The sequence below is a fragment of the Zalophus californianus genome, chromosome 6, assembly GCF_009762305.2.
Source record: "Zalophus californianus isolate mZalCal1 chromosome 6, mZalCal1.pri.v2, whole genome shotgun sequence".
NCBI classification, from domain to species: domain Eukaryota; kingdom Metazoa; phylum Chordata; class Mammalia; order Carnivora; family Otariidae; genus Zalophus; species Zalophus californianus.
The window spans coordinates 59,329,252-59,349,491 of NC_045600.1; the positions used below are offsets into that span (position 1 = coordinate 59,329,252).

Genomic DNA, 20,240 nt, shown 5'->3' on the forward strand with positions numbered 1-20,240 from the left:
GGAAAGAGCTTACAAAATTGGCTATACTCTACCCTCAAGCATTATTTCACATGGCACTCATCATAATTAATCCTGATTTACACCCACAGGATTCTGCAGCCAAAGATAATAATATAATCAATATTCTACCCACCAGTATTTCTAACTGCTATATTTTACAGAATTGAGCTTTTTGTTTTTATCTGAAACTGGTCATATTCTTGAAATCCTTTTTCCTTCCAAATTAAAAGATGATATGGATATGAAAACATCCATATAGGGGTACCTGGGTGGCTCAGATGGGTAAGCATCTGCCTTCAGCTCAGGTCCTGGGATCAAGCCCCATGTTGGGCTCCCAGCTTAGCAGGGAGTCTCCTTCTCCATTTCCCTCTGCCTTCCCCCCTGCTTGTGCTTTCTCTGTCTCTGTCTCTCTCTCTCAAATGAATAAAATCTTAAAAAAAAAAAGAAAAAATCAATATAGATATGTATGTATTTCTCCATTATAATACTGTGAATACATTTCAGTGTTAGATTACAGGCTATCATATTTTAGTAATGCCCATTATATACACAGAAAAATAGTATTCTAACGTATTATTTTTTAAAAGTATTACATTATCTTCCTCTGATATATAAAACTCACTCTTGTTTTTTTTTTTTTTAAGATTTTTTATTTATTTACTTGACAGAGAGAGACACAGCGAGAGGGAACACAAGCAGGGGGAGCGGGAGAGGGAGAAGCAGGCTTCCTGCCTTGTAGGGAGCCCGATGCAGGACTCGATCCCAGGACTCTGGGATCATGACCTGAGTCGAAGGCAGACGCTTAACGACTGAGCCACCCAGGATCCCCTCATTCTTGTTCTTAATCATTAGATGGTCAATATCATCTGAGATATGGTATACAGTAATAAATACTTTTTTGAAAAGAGAACAATGTAAATGTTTTCTGTGACACAACAACTTTTATTTTTCAATGTTAATTGGTTGTAGTGTCTTAATGTATTTGCTATAATGATTATATATCTATACTTATAATATTTATATGTTAAGCTAGAAAAACTTAAGTTGCAAGTTTCATGGATTCTATGTTCTGATGCTTTGGGCAATTACAATTAAACTCCTCTCCCTCCTACCAAAAACAAATGAACATTCTCTGTAATAAGAAGAGCTTGACAATATTTTTTTTTAATTTATAAAATATCAGTCTAAATTTGGGTGCAGAGAAAAAAATCTATGTTTAAAGACCTAAGCTGTAAAAAGCAGATTAAATGCTTGCAGAATCAGTACAGCAAGATAAGCAAATTATGTAGCCACTGAATTATATGTAAAATGTAACTAAGATAGATGGATGGAGAGAGAGAGAGAGAGAGAGAGAGAGAGAGAGAGAGAGAGAGAGAGATTTATAAACACAAGACTTAGAAACTAAGGAGTTCTTTTGGCTAAAACCCAATATTGGCCTTATTTCAGTTTAATTGGAAGAGGATCTCAAATTCATCTTCTCCATGAGATATCAGGAACCTGGATTTCTCTTTGTACCAAAGGTTAATAAGAAATGTGTCTGCAAAAGTCAAACAGCATTAAATACCAAAAACTGATTATTATTCTACAGGAGTTGTTCTGTCATTCATAATCTCTCCATGCTCCAACCTTCCACAGCTAATCTTTAATGGATGACATGCAAGAAAGAAAAATAACTAACATATAAAGCAGAGACTCTAAAGTGAACATTTAAGAAATAGAAAAAATAAGGCTTTTAAAGAAATATATTTTAAATATAACAAAATAACATAAAAAACTAAATATTCTTATGTATAAAATTTAAGCATCATTTGTATACTATAAATGGAATACAGTAATAAAAATTAAGAGATATTACACTACATAATATCCACTGAGCCTATTTAGGAAAACTGAAAAGGTTTAATTGAACAAGTTATTTTTAAACTTATAACTACATTACTGACCTAAGAGTAAATTAATGGTTGCAACAGGCCATACAATACTGTCACTGTCAAACTCAAAACAAATTTTGAAGTGTTTGTGGTTTAAACATTTTATTTAGATGAAAAGAAATAGTAAAAAGTAGAGAGTCAATGTTTCTGCTGTGCTTCTCTAAAATATCCCCTAGTATTTAAAGGTCATATATGTCAGTGATTTTCAAATAATCTTATCCACATGTACAAGTTAGTGAGTTAAAACACAGTAAAAAGTCCTAAATAGCTCCAATGAGATTTTCCAATGTTAACACATAGGGAATGACCTGGTCATTTCAGCTTTTGCTAAGTAAGTAAGACCTACTTACTATATATTTTTCCTTTATTTTCTTTTTTGTAAAGATTAAAAAAAATAATTTTCATATTTTCAAAATTTTTAAGTAAGGTTAAATCTTAAAATCAAGGGCAATTGAAAACTGTGGAGATAAATGAAATAAAAATACTTGATAAATTATTTTTAAAAAAGAAATACGTATGAATCCTTTGAGAAACAAAACCATATATAAATAGTTATGGGATAGTTACTTTTGAGTATATCTCAAGGAGTCTTGAGAAAGCAAGATGATGACATCTTGAGTGCCTATGGGTTAAGCACTTCATAAACATCATCTCACTTAAATGTCACAGCAACCTATAAAATAAGTTTTAACCAAAGCTTAGTGACGCTGTCACTTACACATAAGTGATAAAAAGATTAGAACAAAGGTCTGAATCCAAAGTCTGAACATTTAATCACTACCTATTTCAATAGTGTATTATGAGTGAAAAGTGATTGCAGTCAAGAAGAAATGTCTGAAATCCCAAATCTGCCTTATTTGCTGGCGTATACCCAGTGCCTAACACAATGCCTGGTACATAATGACCCTTCAATAAATATTTCTTATTTGATTTTTAAAGAAATTAGCTTAATTCCTATAAAGTGCCTAATAAAAATAGTAATGATGGTGATGGTGATGTCAAAAAAGGGGAGGGTAAAAGGTCAACCATTTGAGATTTTATCACAATAGAGGAAAAAACTGAGTTTCAAACTCTCATGAGATCACATTAGAGTGACAGTATTCACATGATGTAAAAGCCAACAGGGAAGTAAAGGAAACAGGCTTAACACTATTTTAATAGTCTACATGAAGGTTTATTATAGGTATACATTAGATTAAAGCCCAAAGCCTTTGTATCCCATTTCTTTTATTTTGGATTCACATTTAAGTAAAATGCATTTTTAATTAAAAGCCAAACAGAACAAAAATCTTTCCATGACTTCTGATATTATCAAAGATTTAAGAGTTTTAAAAAGATAGAAATAATCAATATTACTATTAGCTACAACTTACTGAGTGCCAGTCATATATTAGGTGCTTTTATATATTATCTATAATCCTTAAAATTATCTGGTAAATTAGTTAATATTCACATCTTACATGGGAGAAAGTAAACCTGAAGAAGCTAATAAGTAACTTGCCCAAAGGCATACAGTTGGTATTAAGTATCAAAGCTGTGATTTGAACCTCAATCTGATTCCAAGGCTTCTGGTTTTCCCATTATTTCAATGTGCCTCACAGAGAACTTATGTGGTTTTGACTACACCAGAGTATTTTTGTTTTTTTTAAGATTTTATTTATTTGTCAAAGAGAGAGAGAGAGAGCACAAGCAGGGGGAGCGGTAGGCAGAGGGAGAAGCAGATTCCCCACTAAGCAAGGAGCCCGATGCAGGACTCGATCCCAAGACCCTGGGATCATGACCTGAGCCGAAGGCAGACGCCTAACCAACTAAGCCACCCAGGCCTCCCGACTACACCAGATTCTTATTCTTATATTCAATCAGGTGGGAAGAAATATATACATAAGTTACATAACACACATTAAGACAAAAACAAATGAGAAAATCTGAAAGACAACAAAAATGGCATAGGTAAAATGACAAGATTGGATCATACCCATCATATGAATTTCATAAAACTTTGGTTTATGTGGTCTTTATGTATCAAACCTATCACAGGAGTCATCCTAAGATTAGAAAGCAAGCAATTTTTTTAAAAAATCACATCATTAGTGATTAGCAATACTAATCTCTAATCATAGTAGTACTAATACTAAATCTAATCCATACTCATTGTAGAAAACTTAAAAGGGCAGAAAACTTAATTGAAACATTAATACATCCATTAATAACTACCCAAATTTGCCTTTTGTTTCATATAATGTAACATGTACAAATATATTTAACAAAATTATACTTAAATACAGTTTTCCCCTACTTTTCACTTAATGTTGTTGTGAAGATCTTCTCATATCACCAAATATTATTCAGAAATGGTTTTTAGTTATTGCATGATGTCGGACAGTATAAACACATCTGAATTTATTTAACCATTCTGCTAGTGTTTAATTGATTTTAATTTTCTGGCTATCCTAACAAATACTGATATGAACATTCTTACATATAAATCTTTGTATCCTATATTGCAAGGAAATGGCTTCTATTTCCTTTGAGTACCTCCTATTTTAATTAACATTTTATCTGAAAAATCTATAAACATACATTTTTGTATCTTATTTGCAATTTCCAATGTTTAGAGATTTTTTGCATGTATTTCTTCTAATGGTGGGATATCTTGATTTTTTTAAACATTTATATTCCGCCTAAGTACATCATAATACATAAATGTGTGTACATATTTATAAACTTAACCAAGTACACTTTTTATTTTGAATATGAAAATAAGCAATGAAAGAAACAAACATCAATATTTATGTGGATTTTTTTTGTTCTCATTATATGGATTATTATCCTTCCATATGATACTAAAGAAAATATTTTTCACATGTAATCATATTCCTATAATGTTCCTCTTTCTATTAAGGTACTGACATAGTTGTTTTTGTTACTGTGTTTTGCTTTTTGACTACACTTACTACCAGTTGGATAGAAAATAAGCTATTTAAGACTGTATGTATAAGAAAATATGAAAAAAATGATGAGTCTACCAAGAATCACTTAATGAATTTCTTATAGTTTCAAACCAATGGATTTAAGCAATTCAGTTTTTAAAAAAATTTTTGACATATTACGATGATTCTAATGTCACAAGTAAAATATCTTTAATCTTTTTTAGAAGATAGAACTGAAACATTAAAAAGATACACACTGAAAATTTATACTTTAAAAAAACTTTAAAGGATTTTCATTTTTGTCATTTTTGTAACTAAATGGTTGGATGTATCTCTTTTAACTCGATTGCTTTGTTCCAGAGAAACTATATAGCACTGCTATTTTATCAATTTAGGAGACTACCAAAAAATACTAAACATTTTTCAAACATTTACTAAAATAATATTGTATCATTAATAAGAAATATTTGATTAACAATAATCGTAAAGCAATCAAATTCTTTCCAATTTATGCATGCATGATTCATACTATTTATTCAAAGGGAAGTCTTAAATATATACAAATAAGTAAATATTTGAAGTAGATGATTAGCTATATCATACAAAAGTTTTAAGAGTAGATAATACTTCTTAATGACTTTTCCCCTCCAAGACATAAATCATCTATGCAGACATATCAATTCATGCTTTTCATCAGTGAAATGGCCTAAATGGCCTAAATCTTGCCAAATTACTCCTGGAAGGCACATGCAAAGTCATATTATGATGCAAACTCCTTCAAACAAATGTACTTCTTTTAATACCTTCCTAGCAATTAGTATATACATATTTGATTATAAAAAACCAAGACACTTCCAAATTGTTCCAAATTTATATCTGAATTATTCATTTTATATATACTTAAAATATATTAGCCTCATATTTCTCCACTAAATAAGAAACAAAACATTCATGGTAGTTTAACATTAACAGAAAAGCAACAATTTATTATTTTAGCTGGAGTATTTATTTATGGTAATTTTAGTTTTATTTTCATAGTGATGTTTAGTTCTATTTCGCATAGACAGGCTATACCAGTGAATATGTATGACCTAAAATACCAGGATTCTTCCATATATGCAACCAGCCTAATGTAGCTCATAAAATATGATTATAACTTCAAACTAATCACAAAATACAATTTTTTCTTAAAATCATTCCAATTGATACAAAAACGTTAGAATAAGTAACCTTTAAAATGCCTCTGCATGTTAATTTCTATTATACTACGAGATTTCTATCCTTAACATAAAACAGTGTGAGGAAGAGAGTCACAGACTATTGAGAATCATCTGATCTTATCTGTAACATATCACAGATACATTAAAAAAAATTTCTCCATGCAAAGACCTGTGAGTAAAGATAGACTCCAAAACATATTTAAGGCAGTCATTTATAATCTTAAACTCTGGCAACCTTTCATTTTAATCTTCTCAGTGAAAATATTATCTCCATCATCATCCACATCATCAGACGAAAATTTATTAATTGCACAAAACAGATTTTTGAATCAAATGTAGGTTTCCACTGGCAATGAATATATGACTATTTTCACACAGAAGAGAAGTATTTCCTCTCAACGAGCTAAAACAATAAGTGGTATTTGAACTGCTGGTTGAAAGGTAGAGGCACTGGTAATCATTATTTCCCCTTGTTTGTTCAGGTCCTTCCAACAAAACAAACAACCTTTTTGTGATTGGATTGACATGGTGTTAACAATGCATTTAATGCCCAAATCAGTATGAATACAGGTAAAGCTCTCACTAATACCAGTACCAGGATGTTAAAGCCACCTATTTTCTATGCAGCCAAAAAAAAAAAAAAAAAAAAAGACAGAGAGAGCCTCCCCTCCTTTGGCAAATAAGCTAGTATGCTAGTATTCACCAAGCCACATCATATAATAACCTTGTGTATGATTTTTAAGACCAAATGTTAATACTCATCTACTATACCTGCTGTCTTTTCAGCAATATAAGCTTCTGTTGCTTTCTCCTGGAGTTCCAGCTTAAGCTTTAGTTTTCTCTGTTCCTTATCTTCTTTATACAATTTTTCTTGAAGCTAAAACACATTGAAAAAACACAGATTCTTATTTGAAATATTTCTTGCAGAAATATACTTAATCCCAGAAGTAGAAATTATTTTTTCTAAGCCCTTCTATATTACATTTAACTGTGTAAATATATAACTCCAGGGGGTACCCCACAATATTTAAAATTTTAAGATATTCCATAAAGTAATAATTACCTATAATGATATAGAAATTACAAAAACATTTTGATATACACTTAATTTGTATGTGTGTATACAGGTAAATGAAATTAAAGAAGGAATAACATAATTATTAAAAATAACTACTGCATAAGGCAATCTGACCTGTTCTTTTGTCTTAAAGCAAAACACCTGGAAGGCACTATCCTAATAAAATAACGGACAGCACAGCTTTACAGCTTCTCTTAGTAATTCTAATATTTTGAAACAAAATTAATTAAGATAATAATCTTAATATGTGAAACAAATCTCCTTTGAGAATGCTATCCCATCATATTCCATTTAAATTGGCACTGGCACCTGATTTATAACTGGCATGTAATAAATAACTGCTAAATGAAAATACAGAAAATATCTCCTACTTTCATACAGAACCCCTCAAATGTTTTGTTTTTTGTTTTTTTAATTTCTCCCCTAGGTTTTGTCATTTGTGTTGTTTTCCGTCAGGCATGATCAACATTCCTAACAACATGCTTCGGTATGATTAGGTCAAAAAACTAGAATATTAAAATCAGAAAGGTATGTAGAGGTATGCAGAGGTTAAAAAAACAGAAGGCATAGAATATGAACATTATTTAATAACATTATTTAAAGCTCAAAGAAATGTAACTAGAAAGAGTCAGGAAAGATAAAACATGACATGACAAATTGGATTGGGCAAAATGCAGCAGTATATAACAACACAAGGAATGTGAAAATATTGTCGAGCCTTATGACTTTAAAGTTTAATGACATATATCATTGAGGTGAAATACAGGGCATTGATACTAATAAAAAAAGAAAAAAAACTTAAGTAACACGAAATCAGTACATTGTATTTTTCACTTTCCATAATACTGAAGTAAACTTTTACTACAGTAAAACTTGAATTTTTTTTTTTTTAGGTACTTACTCTGGGCATCATAGATTTATGAAAAAGGAAGTGATATCAGAGGCCAGCCAGGGAGGAAATTAAAGAAATTGCTTTTTATGGCCAATGTCTCACCTCAGTCATACTCTGATGGTATGGTATGGCAACAACATAAAGCTATACAATTAAAGGATGAAAGTACAGCATGAAACTGAATTATGATGGGCAACAAAGCAAACTTAGGTCAACAGATAAACGCACATTGTACAATTATCAGGCTTTCTCTATTGTACCTTTTTATTGCTTGCTCTGAGAATGTCCAATTCTTTTAGAAGAAATGCTATTTTCTTCTCTTTATCTAAGTCTGAAGTAACTTGACAAGGGATCATACACTCACAATGCAAATGATTATCTCTATGTTCCATAATGCTGTAATAAAAAAAACTGTTAAACAATATACACATATGATTTCTACTATACAGGATCTATAAGGTTTACAGTGCAAATGAGAGAGACAAATTTAATTTTTAACAAAGAACATGTGAAGTTACTTAATTTTAAATTTCTCTTTTTATACACTTAAGAAAATACTATGGATCAAAAAGGATAAATACATCAATTTCACAGAGGTACTAATCTAACAACTAAGAGAGCTAAATCTGTGGAAAGCATTTAGTAACTTCTACAGAGATTCATGGTTCAGTACATTTAAAGAATTCAGGTTTTAAGGGTTGTGAATAATTCAATTTATACTTTTGGTCAGGAGTCTAGAAACTTATCTCACTTTCTGGAAAATGGGAACAACAATCATACTTTTTGCAATTTGGTTGACAGAATATCATTTTTTCATTATTAAACTCAAAACAAATTAAAAATGAAAACCTAGTCCTGTGACATTTAATGGTAAATAAACTTTTTTGACATTTTGTATGCTATTTGAGAACAGTATCCACTTGTTAGCAAGTAGTATAAAGAAGGGAAGGGAAAAGAGATGGACCATTTTTTGAAGGCATTATATTAAAGTTGTAAACATAGGTAAATCTTATTAGAGTTCCTACGAAGTTAAGCAGTGAGGTCTGGGACAGTCAGTGCAGCTCTACCTACTACGTATTTCTTCTGTTGCAATGATATTAGATATTTCATACTGTGGCTTTAGCCCAATCTCTACTATTTATTACTATGTTTATCACTTCTTCATTCATCCCTACTCCTATCCCCCAAAAGTATATCCCAAACCTGCACTTTAGTAATGATATAACTGTTTGCCAAAAAGTAGGAACACATTAATATATATCTACCACATTGTTTAATGTTCATTAATATATCTACTGAATAATTTTTAAATAATCATTTTACTTATTTAGCTGTTCGTATGCAAAACTGTTAAAATATACTGTATTAAATCAGATTTTATTTGGATTGAATATATAGTAATTGAAATTTTTGTAATTCTGGAGTATTTTCAAAATATATGACTAATTATCAAAGTACTTCAATCCCATAGAGGTAAAAGTCACAGGTGTCACAAAATCAAATCTCTTCCTGGGATAAGTAGGTAAGGTGAATGTTAAAAGCTGCAGAATGGAAAATAATAAGGAAGACAAATGGGAGAGAGTACAAGGCCTTTTCTAGAAGCATTCAAATTCATTTAAACAAAAAATCATGCTAACAAAACCCAAAACACATCTTTGGGCTTATTTTGTCCTAGAGATGCCAGTTTTGGGCTCTGATGATTAATTTCCCATTTATATCACCGTAACAGTTATTTCCAGATCCAAAATGAAAGGACACAGAAAATAATATTCAATTTTGCCTTCATTTAAATTCACCTTGTGCTTTTTCACTTAGCAATCTACAGACATTACACCAATGTAAAGAAAACAGTAGAAAACTCTGGTAGATTGCCCAAATTCCAGTAAGTTTATATGTCCAGTTTAGCACAAGCCAAAAAGAAAGGGAGGGATGAATGGAGGAAGGAGGAAGGGAAGAAGAGAGAGTTCTCCCAATCTTGTTTTCTAAATTTAGGGCTGGCAGCACTCACTTGGATTTTTTAGTAGTACAGTCAGCTGTCTCATCACCTGGATAAGGAAAATTCCTTGATCTCTGCCCTGGCAGTTCTGTGTCCTCATGGGTGGCTTCATTAACTAATTCATTGGATTTCTGATGCATGCCTTCCTTAGAATTCACAGTTGGCTGTTCATCCGGCTCTGTACTTTTATTTCTCCCTGTAGTCTCTTGTTCAAGATAACTATGGGCTATCTCTGTATTTAAAACAAAGCAAAAACAAATGATATGTGAAATACCATACCTACATATTAAATCATTCAAATGAATATTTTTGTGGAAATAGGTGCTGTCATAGCTTTAAACATGTACTTACTAGTCTTACTCCTATTGTAATCAGCTAAGGATGTACAATATAGTTTTTCCACTTCTGGTAGGTATTTAGGGCAATGATTTACAACCTTGACTGCAGGTTGAAATAACCTGAGGCGTTTCTGGAAATCCTTAGCCCAGAACACATCTTATACTAATTAAATCAAACTCTGTTGGAGCATCCAAATAGCTCCAGCATACAATCAAAGCTGAGAAACACTGATGTAGGGGCCTTATTTTCTAGATTTCTTTTCCAGATTTCAAAAAATAGGACGCAATAAGTTAATGATTATAGGGAAGTGATACTGTGCATGCAACTCTGGTATCAGACTGCCTGGGTTAGAATTCCAGCTTTGCCAAGTGCATAACTTTGGTCAAGTTACTTACCCATTCAAGACTAAGTTTCTTGTTTGTAAAATGAGAACATAATAGCATTTTTACTTGAGTTATTTTGAGGATTAACTGGGTTAATACATGCAAAGTACTTGGCTTAGTGTTTGGCACATCAGTAAGTGTTAGCTATTATTTTTATCATCATTATCGTAATTTTAAAATTAACAGAATATAAGCATTATTTTTAACGTCCATTTTTATCAGATATACATTATACATTAGAAAATCTATTTTGTAAAGCCTGGCTATCTCATAAGCTGTTATTTTAAGCTGTAACTAGTAAATAATAGCTATTTCAAAGAAATAGTATATCTGATGATATAGTGAAATTTTTGGAAGAAAATGACACACACACACAAGTACATAAAACAAACTCTTTTACCAGTAAATCAGACCAATAGGCACAAATACTGATTGTAACAAATACTTTATTATTTCCAGCATCAATAATACTTGAACTTTAAAAAGCAGGTGAAGCTCACCTGTTTGTTGACGATGCCTTTTCCAACCTGTCAAACTTAAAATCCTTTTAAGCAGAAAGGCAGAGGACAGTAGTTTTAAAATAAAAACAAATTAGGGGCACTTATGAATAAGCTATCTTTCACAAAGTATTCATTCCTTAAGGAGAAATTCTTTGCTTGTAGATATGCTGAAATTAGGTGTGACCAGTTATAAACTCCAAGTCCCGGACATTATCTGGTTGATGCCTGAAGCTAAATCAGAAACTACTTGTTTTTAGTAAATTCCCCTCAATTTCACTTTGAGGAAACAAATAGGGAGAATGTGCTATCATAATTATATCTGTAAGCTATCTATGAAATTTCAACATTATATTGTTTTGATATAAACTAACAATTCTAGGTATCTGAAGACTATTTGTTGGTTTTGACATTTCATCATTTGCTTCAGAAGTTCATCATGCTACTTTTCTAAAAGAGGCTGGTATTAGTAGAATGGAACCCCCAAAATCTAAGTTAGGGAATTTTATAAATGGACATTAAAGAATACCACTATATCGTCAATAAATTAGGCTTTCTAACACTACCATGTAACTTTAAAAGTACAGTTGACTCTTGAACACATGGCTCTGGACTGTACAGTTCTGCTCATCCATGAATTTTTTTCAAAAGTACCGTAGAATATTGTAAATGTATTTTCTCTTATGATTTTCTTAGTAACATTTTCTTTCTCTAGCTTACTTTACTGTAAGAATGCAGTATATAATACATATAACATGCAAAATATTTGTTAATTGACTATATTATTGGTAAGACTTCTGGTCAACAGTAGGCTATTAAGTAGTTAACGTTTTAGGGGAGTCAACCGTTACGTGTGAATTTTTTTTTAAGATTTTATTTATTTATTTTTGAGAGAGAGAGAATGAGCACGAGTGGCAGAGGGAGAGGGAGAAGCAGGGAGTCCGATGAGGGACTTGATCACAGGACCCTGAGATCATGAACTGAGCCAAAGGCAGACAATTATCTGACTGAGCCACCCAGGTGCCCTATATGTGAATTTCTGACTGCATGGGGTTGATGCCCCTAACCAACAGATTGTTCAAGGATCAACCATAACTGAAATGAAAGAGAATTATAAGTAGTTACTGAAAGCAATATCAAAATAACAAAACTTGTCCCCAGAAATGTATCAGAAAGTTACTATTAGGGCCTGCCTATACTATTCTCCAGTTTATGAGACGCAAAGATTCCCCAAAAGATAAAAAGATGAACCATGGAGCACTTGCAGCTATAAAAAGTCCCCAGTACTCCATGACAACACAATACCAACTGCTTCAGAATCTTAAGTCTTGACTCTTTGATCTGCTTTGGACATTATGTACATCAGTATGTATATTACCATTATCTTACCACTATGTACAACTTGTTCCATATTTTTACCTCTGTATTTCTGGGTCTAGTTCAGCATCTTTCTCCTCTCAGTTTTTTATTTCTAACCTCCTAGTGTTTGCTTTACTCCATCCCTGGTATCTATATTTGCTATCTGCTTACTTTATTTATAGCTCTCTTCCTTACTTCAGCTTACCGAATGCCAAATTTTATGATCTGCTGAACTCTTGGTAAATCAGCACCTTTTCACCCAGGACTGCCCTATCTTCACCGAACTCAGAGCAGATGTGTGCTCTTCCCAATAAAAGGATTCTTTGTGGATCCCTCCTGGATTATAGTAATTATAATCCCTCATAGTATTATTAAAATAAACTCAGCTAGTCCTAATGTACTTCTGAATTTGAATTCTAAATGTTTACTATTGTTGAAGAACTCCATACTGCGTGACTTGGCTCTGATTAATTCTAGATGTTTCTAATCTTACTCTGTACTAAGAGCTTTTAGATTCCCAACTGTAACTGCTTACCAGACATTTGGAGCCTCCTCTGCAAATCAGACTATCCATACTCTTCTACGGAGAATTTAATTTTACTTTAGGGTAACAAGGCTGATTTATAAAATTTTCCTTTCGTCTATGTTTTGGCCAACTATTGTAGTAAATGTTGCTTAAGTCCTCTCTCAATGCTTTTCCACTCTGCCATGTTGCATTATCCTATATCAGAATTCAACTTCTGTATAGAAAGTTTGACCCATCTAATTTATTTGTTCATTAATTTAATAAGCCACGGAAAACCTCCAATGTGATATGCTGTATGAAAGTACTGGGGAAAACAAAGACAAGTGGGAAACAGACTCTCCCTTTAAGGACTCTGTAGTACAGTGAGGAAGGCAAACTGGTCTAATGATTTGAATACAATGTAAAAGGACTATATCAGGACTACAGTGACCAAATAAAAAACATGCTAGACATACAGATGCTCAACTAGAAGACTCTGGGGAGATTTCACAAAGGCATTTGTTCCAATAAAAGGCAAGTAGGGATGTGCAAAGCAATCAGTTACTAAAGAGTTCGAGTTAGATGATGTAAAGAAAAAGTTGACAGACTGTAAGAATAAAAAACAGGAAAAAACACGCATGGGTACAGAGAAGGAATAAGTTTTGGAAAAACAGGCATTTCTTGTATGTCTTTCTTGAATTGACAAGATGTTATAGTAAGGGAGTAGAAATTTCTAAGACGAGTAATATGTAGGACAAAGTCCAAGATGTGGTTCATCTGGGAATGGGTTAATGAAACTGATGGTGAAGGTACTTGGAGAGGAAGAAATCAAGGAATTAGAGTACTAAAAGTGTCACCTATTAAGACATGGAAATCATTCAGAAAAATGGTAAGAAAAGAAAAGAGAAATGAGAATCAAAACTTCACTGACTGCATGAACATGATGAAGACAGAGACAGATGAAAGAGCTGACAGGAACTGATTGTAGGTAAGTCATTTCTTTTTATCCTTTTACTTTGAAATAATTTCAGTTTTATAAAAAAGTTGCAAAAACACTACAAATAATTCCTATATACTGGGTGAAGGCACCCAGATTCTCCAGATGTTAACATTTTAGCCCATTTGCTTTATTATTCATTCTCTCCAAATCTACCTACCTACCTGCCTATCTACACATGTAATTTTTTCCATAACATTTGAGAGTAACTCACAGGCATGATATACTTTGACTTTTCAAGTCAAATTTTAAGATGATACAGCTCTATCATATTGCATTTTGCCAAGTTTTCTTTACTCTTTTCAAAGCCTGACTTAAATTCAGTTTCTGAGTTAGTGACTCTAACTCAGTCGTCAGTTATTTTCCCTAAACTCTCCAGCCCAGAAGAAAGACCATTACAGGGGCACGTTGGTGCCTCAGTCATTAAGCATCTGCCTGTGGCTCGGGTCATGATCCCAGGGTGTTGGGATCGAGCCCCACATTGGGCTCCCTGCTCTGGGGGAAGCCTGCTTCTCCCTCTCCCACTTCCCCTGCTTGTGTTTCCTCTCTCGCTGTATCTCTCTCTGTCAAATAAATAAATAAAATCTTAAAAAAAAAAAAAAGACCATTATGAAGTGATAATGGGGTGAAGCTACTAAAAGCTTCAGTTGAGCTGTCTGGATTGCCCCATCACCTGAAAGGCATTGCATAAGGAAATTTAAGTTTATAAGGCAATACAATACAACAAAAAGAGAAGTTATAGGTCTGTTTTGTACACTACTCAATTAGAAAGATAAGTGTTTAAAAGAAAAAACATATTCACTTCTGATTCAAACTCTTATCTCTAGGCAGATGAAAGCTTAAAACTAAAATTATTCTATTAATTCCTCTCTTTCACATGGTTTAAAATGGAAACTCCATAACCTTCTTTAGTAATCTGCTTCAGTGTTTAATAATCAATGTCCTTGTTAACTGTTCCATCATTATGATGAACAGAATACTATTTAAATATATTTCTCCATATGGACTTAAGAGAGTAAATTATCAATCTCTTCATACTTCATAAGACTCTGAAGTCTTTTTTTTATTATGTTAATCACCATACATTACATCATTAGTTTTTGATGTAGTGTTCCATGATTCATTGTTTGCGTATAACACCCAGTGCTCCATGCAGTATGTGCCCTCTTGGAAACCCATCACCAGGCTAACACATCCCCCCATCTGCCTCACCTCTAGAACTCTGTTTGTTTCTCAGAGTCCATAGTCTCTCATGGCTCGTCTCCCCCTCCGATTTCTCCCCCTTCATTTTTCCCTTCCTGCTATCTTCTTTTTTTTTTTTTAACATATAATGTATTATTTATTTCAGAGGTACAGGTCTGTGATTCAACAGTCTTACACAATTCACAGCGCTCACCATAGCACACACCCTCCCCAATGTCTATCTTTCCTGAGAGTTAAATGACAGGGAATTTTTATGACTACTATCAATTCCTTTATTTACTTTATTTGCTCTTCTGTGAGCACACTGTATTACTAGACATGAGAATTTGACTACTTCAAACCAAATATATTTCCCAATTTTTTCTACTAATATCTTGTGCTATCGCTACCATACAAGCTTATCCTATGGCCATCTGAAAATGATGTTATAGAGGATTACTACTAGATATTCTTCAAATTGCTATTGTTAGAGATAGTTTATTCATCTGGGGAAAATGGGTGGATTCCATAAAGATTTGCAGGGAATCTTAATACCTGTGCCTCAGCTATCCCCAACATACGTTTGAAGACCCTGTGTCACTTTAGTGACTTTTGTGCTGTTTCCAATGGACCATTTTCATGATCTAACAAATTCTCTTTACTTCTGGAGGTATCAGTATTGTCAACTATATCAATACTAGCATTGCTATTAAATTCTCAATTCCTTAGCCTAGAAAATTAACAATATTATGCCATTTCCTACCCTAGGAAGGAAAGCTCTAGGATCCCCTTTGAGTTCAATTCTCCAGACAATTGTACATTAGTTAATATATAATACACTCAGTTAAACTGATGCTACTTGACGAATCATGACTCATGGCCAAAAATAACTGTTATTTCCCAACTACTACACAGAAGTGAGGAGGTGGCTAGAATCAAATAGGGATTCTTAAAGGCTGGGAAATTCTGTTCTGTCTGGCTTTGTAAATAGTTTGTGACAACTGGTATCTGTGTAAACGGATTTGATGGTCCCCTGGGGGGGTCAATACTGTTTACAGAGCTGTTTCTTCAGAGTGGTTGAGCTAGAATTGTCTCCAGGGATCCTACCAGGGTTACTCAGAATAGCAACATGGCAACTACCTGAGAGCTCAGGGACAGAAAAGAAAAAGGGCAATAGAAATACTGTAGGCAAGTACATTCAAATAAATGGATCCCTTGCACCTTCAGATGCAGGTGCTACTTATGGGCATTTATATCTAAGATGAACAATAAAGGAGGCAATTTGTTAATGTGCTCTCTGATGCTTACTCACACAATTGGTCACCACTTTTTTAAATTCTTTTTTTGGAGAGGAAAGATGATTACTTATATTATAGCATGTGATTTTATAAATATAAAAAGAACAAAAATCTCATGTTTATCGCTTCTTTCTTTTATATATTGTTTGTTACATTATGCAACATCAAAATGATATAACATTTATTGCTGCTAAATAAGACCGTAAACTTGATGTGATGATGTAATTACTACAGTAGTCCCATATTTTAAACAAAAGATGTTTTTTTTTCAATGGTTAAGGATTTCTATAAGTAAACATTAGTTTCAATATAATCAGAACAACAGTTATCAGTTAGTGGCCCCAAATAACTACTGATTCCTTAAGTAAGTTAAATGTAGGTTATCTGTGTGTGTGTACAAATACTATTTATTTCCTTTACTAAATAATGCTGTTTCCTTTTTTATGTGGGGAAGGGTTAGTTTTCCACATAGATGCATACATGGGCTTCCCCACCCCCTGCCAAACATAAAAGAAAAAGACATCAGAAACTTGTGCCACATCAGAGTGGTCTCACCTACTATGAGTGTGTACAAGAGAAAAGTTTAGACCTTCCAAGTAGAACACTGGTGTATTTAGATCTTCCAAGCAAAACCACAGTGCATGGGCTAAAGACAAACGGCAGGGTTTGAATTCTGGCTCCACCACATGGCTGTATGACCTTTAGCAAATTACTTAACCTCATTAATTTCCCAACCAATAAAAGTACATAATAACAGCACCTATCTCAAAAAGTTGTTATGAGGATTAAATTATTTAAATTTTATAATTTCTTGGAAAAGTGTTAGCAAAGAGTATACACTCAATAAATGTTAGCTATTATTATTTGCAAAATTCTGCTTGGCTAAAAGCAAAAGTTTTTTTTTTTTAAAGCAAAAGATTTTTAAATTAAAACATAAAAACAATCAATAAAATATAATTTAAAATTTCTTATTAAAATATCCAAAGACATGAATATAAAAATAAATATAATGCTAGCTCATTCAGTGAGAAACATACAATAAAGAGAAAATATTTAATGAGGTTAAAACTTGTAGTTAACGTGTAATGGTTTAATAAAGCACGTATCAGAACTTCGAAATTTAGAAATCCTGACACTAGGAAAAGATCCTGAAAGAAAATTCATTGCACAGAAAGAAAATTTAATGGTATATTTCTGTAGATTCAATCCCATAGCAAGAAAACAAGAAATTTAAATAGCCTGTTTCTGCAACATAATTTAAGCATTCACTCTATTGGCACAATATTAGGTATAATCAGGACTATAGTTAGTAGTGCACAGGCACTTATCCTTCAGAGATTCTAATTTGGGAGTCACGAGAAATTAGGTAACTTAAAAATGCAAACTTGTCACTTGGATACTGTATACTCTCTGTTTTTAATATATTTTGGCTTGAACAGCAAGAAGAAAAAGAAAGAAAGAACTATAACTTTCATTTTCATTGGTTTACATACATATTGCCCACATTTCAAGTGCTCACAGCCACACACAGATACAACATCTTGTGTAGTTCTACTATAGGTGTAATGTATATAATGAGAAGTCAAAAATATATTGGGGGCAGAGGCAGAATATAGCTATCGGATATTGAAGTAAGATTTTATAAAAGTTTATAAAGTTGGAAAATCAGGAAACCTGCCAATATCACATAATTTATTCATTTGCATAGGAAGGTTCAACATTCAAAATAAACGACATCTTTTACATTCCTATACGTGGTTGCATATTTAGAATAACAGGTCAAAAAGAAGTGGTGAGGTTATTTCATCTGTGATTAAGACAACTGATGACTTAGCATATCATATTTCAAATTATCCACTGGCTAGCCATGAAAATTATTTTACTGGAATTCTATTATTTGTTTGATTATGAAAAAGCTATTTTAAGTGGTGGTACTACACCAGATTTTAAAAAGTGTTTGTTTTATCAAGTTTGAATAGTCAGGAGCACATCAATATTCATTCTATTGGGGAAGAGATCAGATTCTGTGTAAGAACTAAGTTAAGTTCTATTATAATGTTGCAGAGTCTAAATTTCCACATCCTTCACTGTATGAAGACCATGAACACAGTATAACAGTGTAATCTCCTAAAGCTTAGGCTACCTAATTAACTTATAAGCATATCACATAAAGCTGCGTAAAACCTGTATCATCCTATTTAAACCATTACAAATATTATCTAGGTTGAAATAATTGTGAAAACTCTCCTAAAATTTTATTAACTAACATGGGCAGTCTTTATTCCTTTTTGCCTCAATGCTGTGAATTATTTGGCTACCTACTATACATTTCTAACCTTTTCAGCCTTTCTCAATTTGTGTTGTAAAAATAATTTACATAAAGTAATTAAAAATATGAACGAACTGGGTTAAGTCTTAAATTTCCACAGCAAGTAAAACAGGTTTCATAATTATCTATTTTTTGTTTGTTAAGTATGAACACATACCGACCGTCCACGAGTTCGACAATTTCATAAATCACTTATGGACGCTAACTTTTTTAATAACAAATATAAAGAGAAAAAAAGAGATTTTCTTCATCTGTGCCTTTCATTTTATTTAAGAGCATTTTTAAATCTGAAAAACAAAACAGAAGAATCACCATGCAGACACTAAGTGGAAATCACTGAAACACAATGTTAGTTCTAATGGATGGATGATTGTGTTTGGTCTTTTGAAACTTTGAAGTATAGGTAAGTCTTGATCACACAAATTAATAAATCCTAAAGCTGGAGTTAACAATAACCATTACACCCAAATTCTGCAGCTTAGCCCAGCCAATTTTTCAAAAGGTCAGGTTGTGAACTGGAGAAGATCAGGGAGGTCCACCGCATAGCTTTGTTGCCAGGCATCTCTCGTCTGGATTGTTGCAGGCATTTATTAGTATTCGTCAGCAGACTCAACAGAGCAAACAAGAAATTCAAGCACGAATAATAAAATGAAATGCTGCTATATAACCCTTTGTCATTCAGCAAATATGGGACTTTTTAGCTACATTGTTCCTAAACCTGGGTTACTACTTTAATTTTTCTCCACAGTGCTGACTGAATGAGTATGCATGTGTGTTAAATGCAGAGCTCCCCTAACAACTGTAGGACTGCCATTTAATCTGTTGGTAGATGGACCATTTCCTGTGGGAACCCTAGCTATGATTTCCAGATCCACCAAATAAATCTCAGATTAAGATTCCAAATGAAACCTGCCTTTGGCAGATAAAAAATGTCAAGATGGATATAAACAGTAAAATTATAAATTATCTAGGTGTTGCATGACAAACCAATGTTCAATTTTTTTTGTTGACATGTGCCCAGATATCAAAACTATATGAGACATTCATCAAATGTCACACTTTCATAATATTGGAGGCATCATTAAAACTGTTTGACTAAGGACCTCAAAGTGTTTAAGCAGTAGCTCAAAAGTATATTTGTGCAAAGTAGAAGAATAAATTTACATATCAGCAGCAGCTCATAAGGGATGGGTAAATATTCTGTTTATCTCTCATTGTAATTCAGGTTACTTTAAATACAAGGTTTTAGGAAATCATTATACTCTATATGGCATCATTACATAACTTTCTATGCAAATGATGTG

At 32.7% G+C, this 20,240-nt stretch overlaps 1 protein-coding gene across 10 annotated transcripts in view; it reads right to left on the bottom strand.

Moving 5' to 3' along the window:
- Positions 1 to 20,240, bottom strand: part of MIPOL1 (mirror-image polydactyly 1) — a 353,484-nt gene that overhangs the window by 270,521 nt on the left and 62,723 nt on the right. For 3 of the 10 annotated variants that reach the window (XM_027572040.2, XM_027572047.2, XM_027572050.2), the window contains exons 1-4: positions 19,094 to 19,147; positions 10,060 to 10,279; positions 8,312 to 8,462; positions 6,853 to 6,958 (exon numbers count right to left, since the gene is read on the bottom strand). In XM_027572040.2, coding sequence (XP_027427841.2) covers positions 6,853 to 6,958; positions 8,312 to 8,462; positions 10,060 to 10,279; positions 19,094 to 19,121 — 505 coding nt within the window. In that variant the 5' untranslated portion in view covers positions 19,122 to 19,147. Of the gene's footprint in view, positions 1 to 6,852; positions 6,959 to 8,311; positions 8,463 to 10,059; positions 10,280 to 19,093; positions 19,148 to 20,240 lie in introns of those variants that run through there. The other 7 variants (XM_027572042.2, XM_027572043.2, XM_027572044.2 and 4 more) reach the window with 4 other exon arrangements.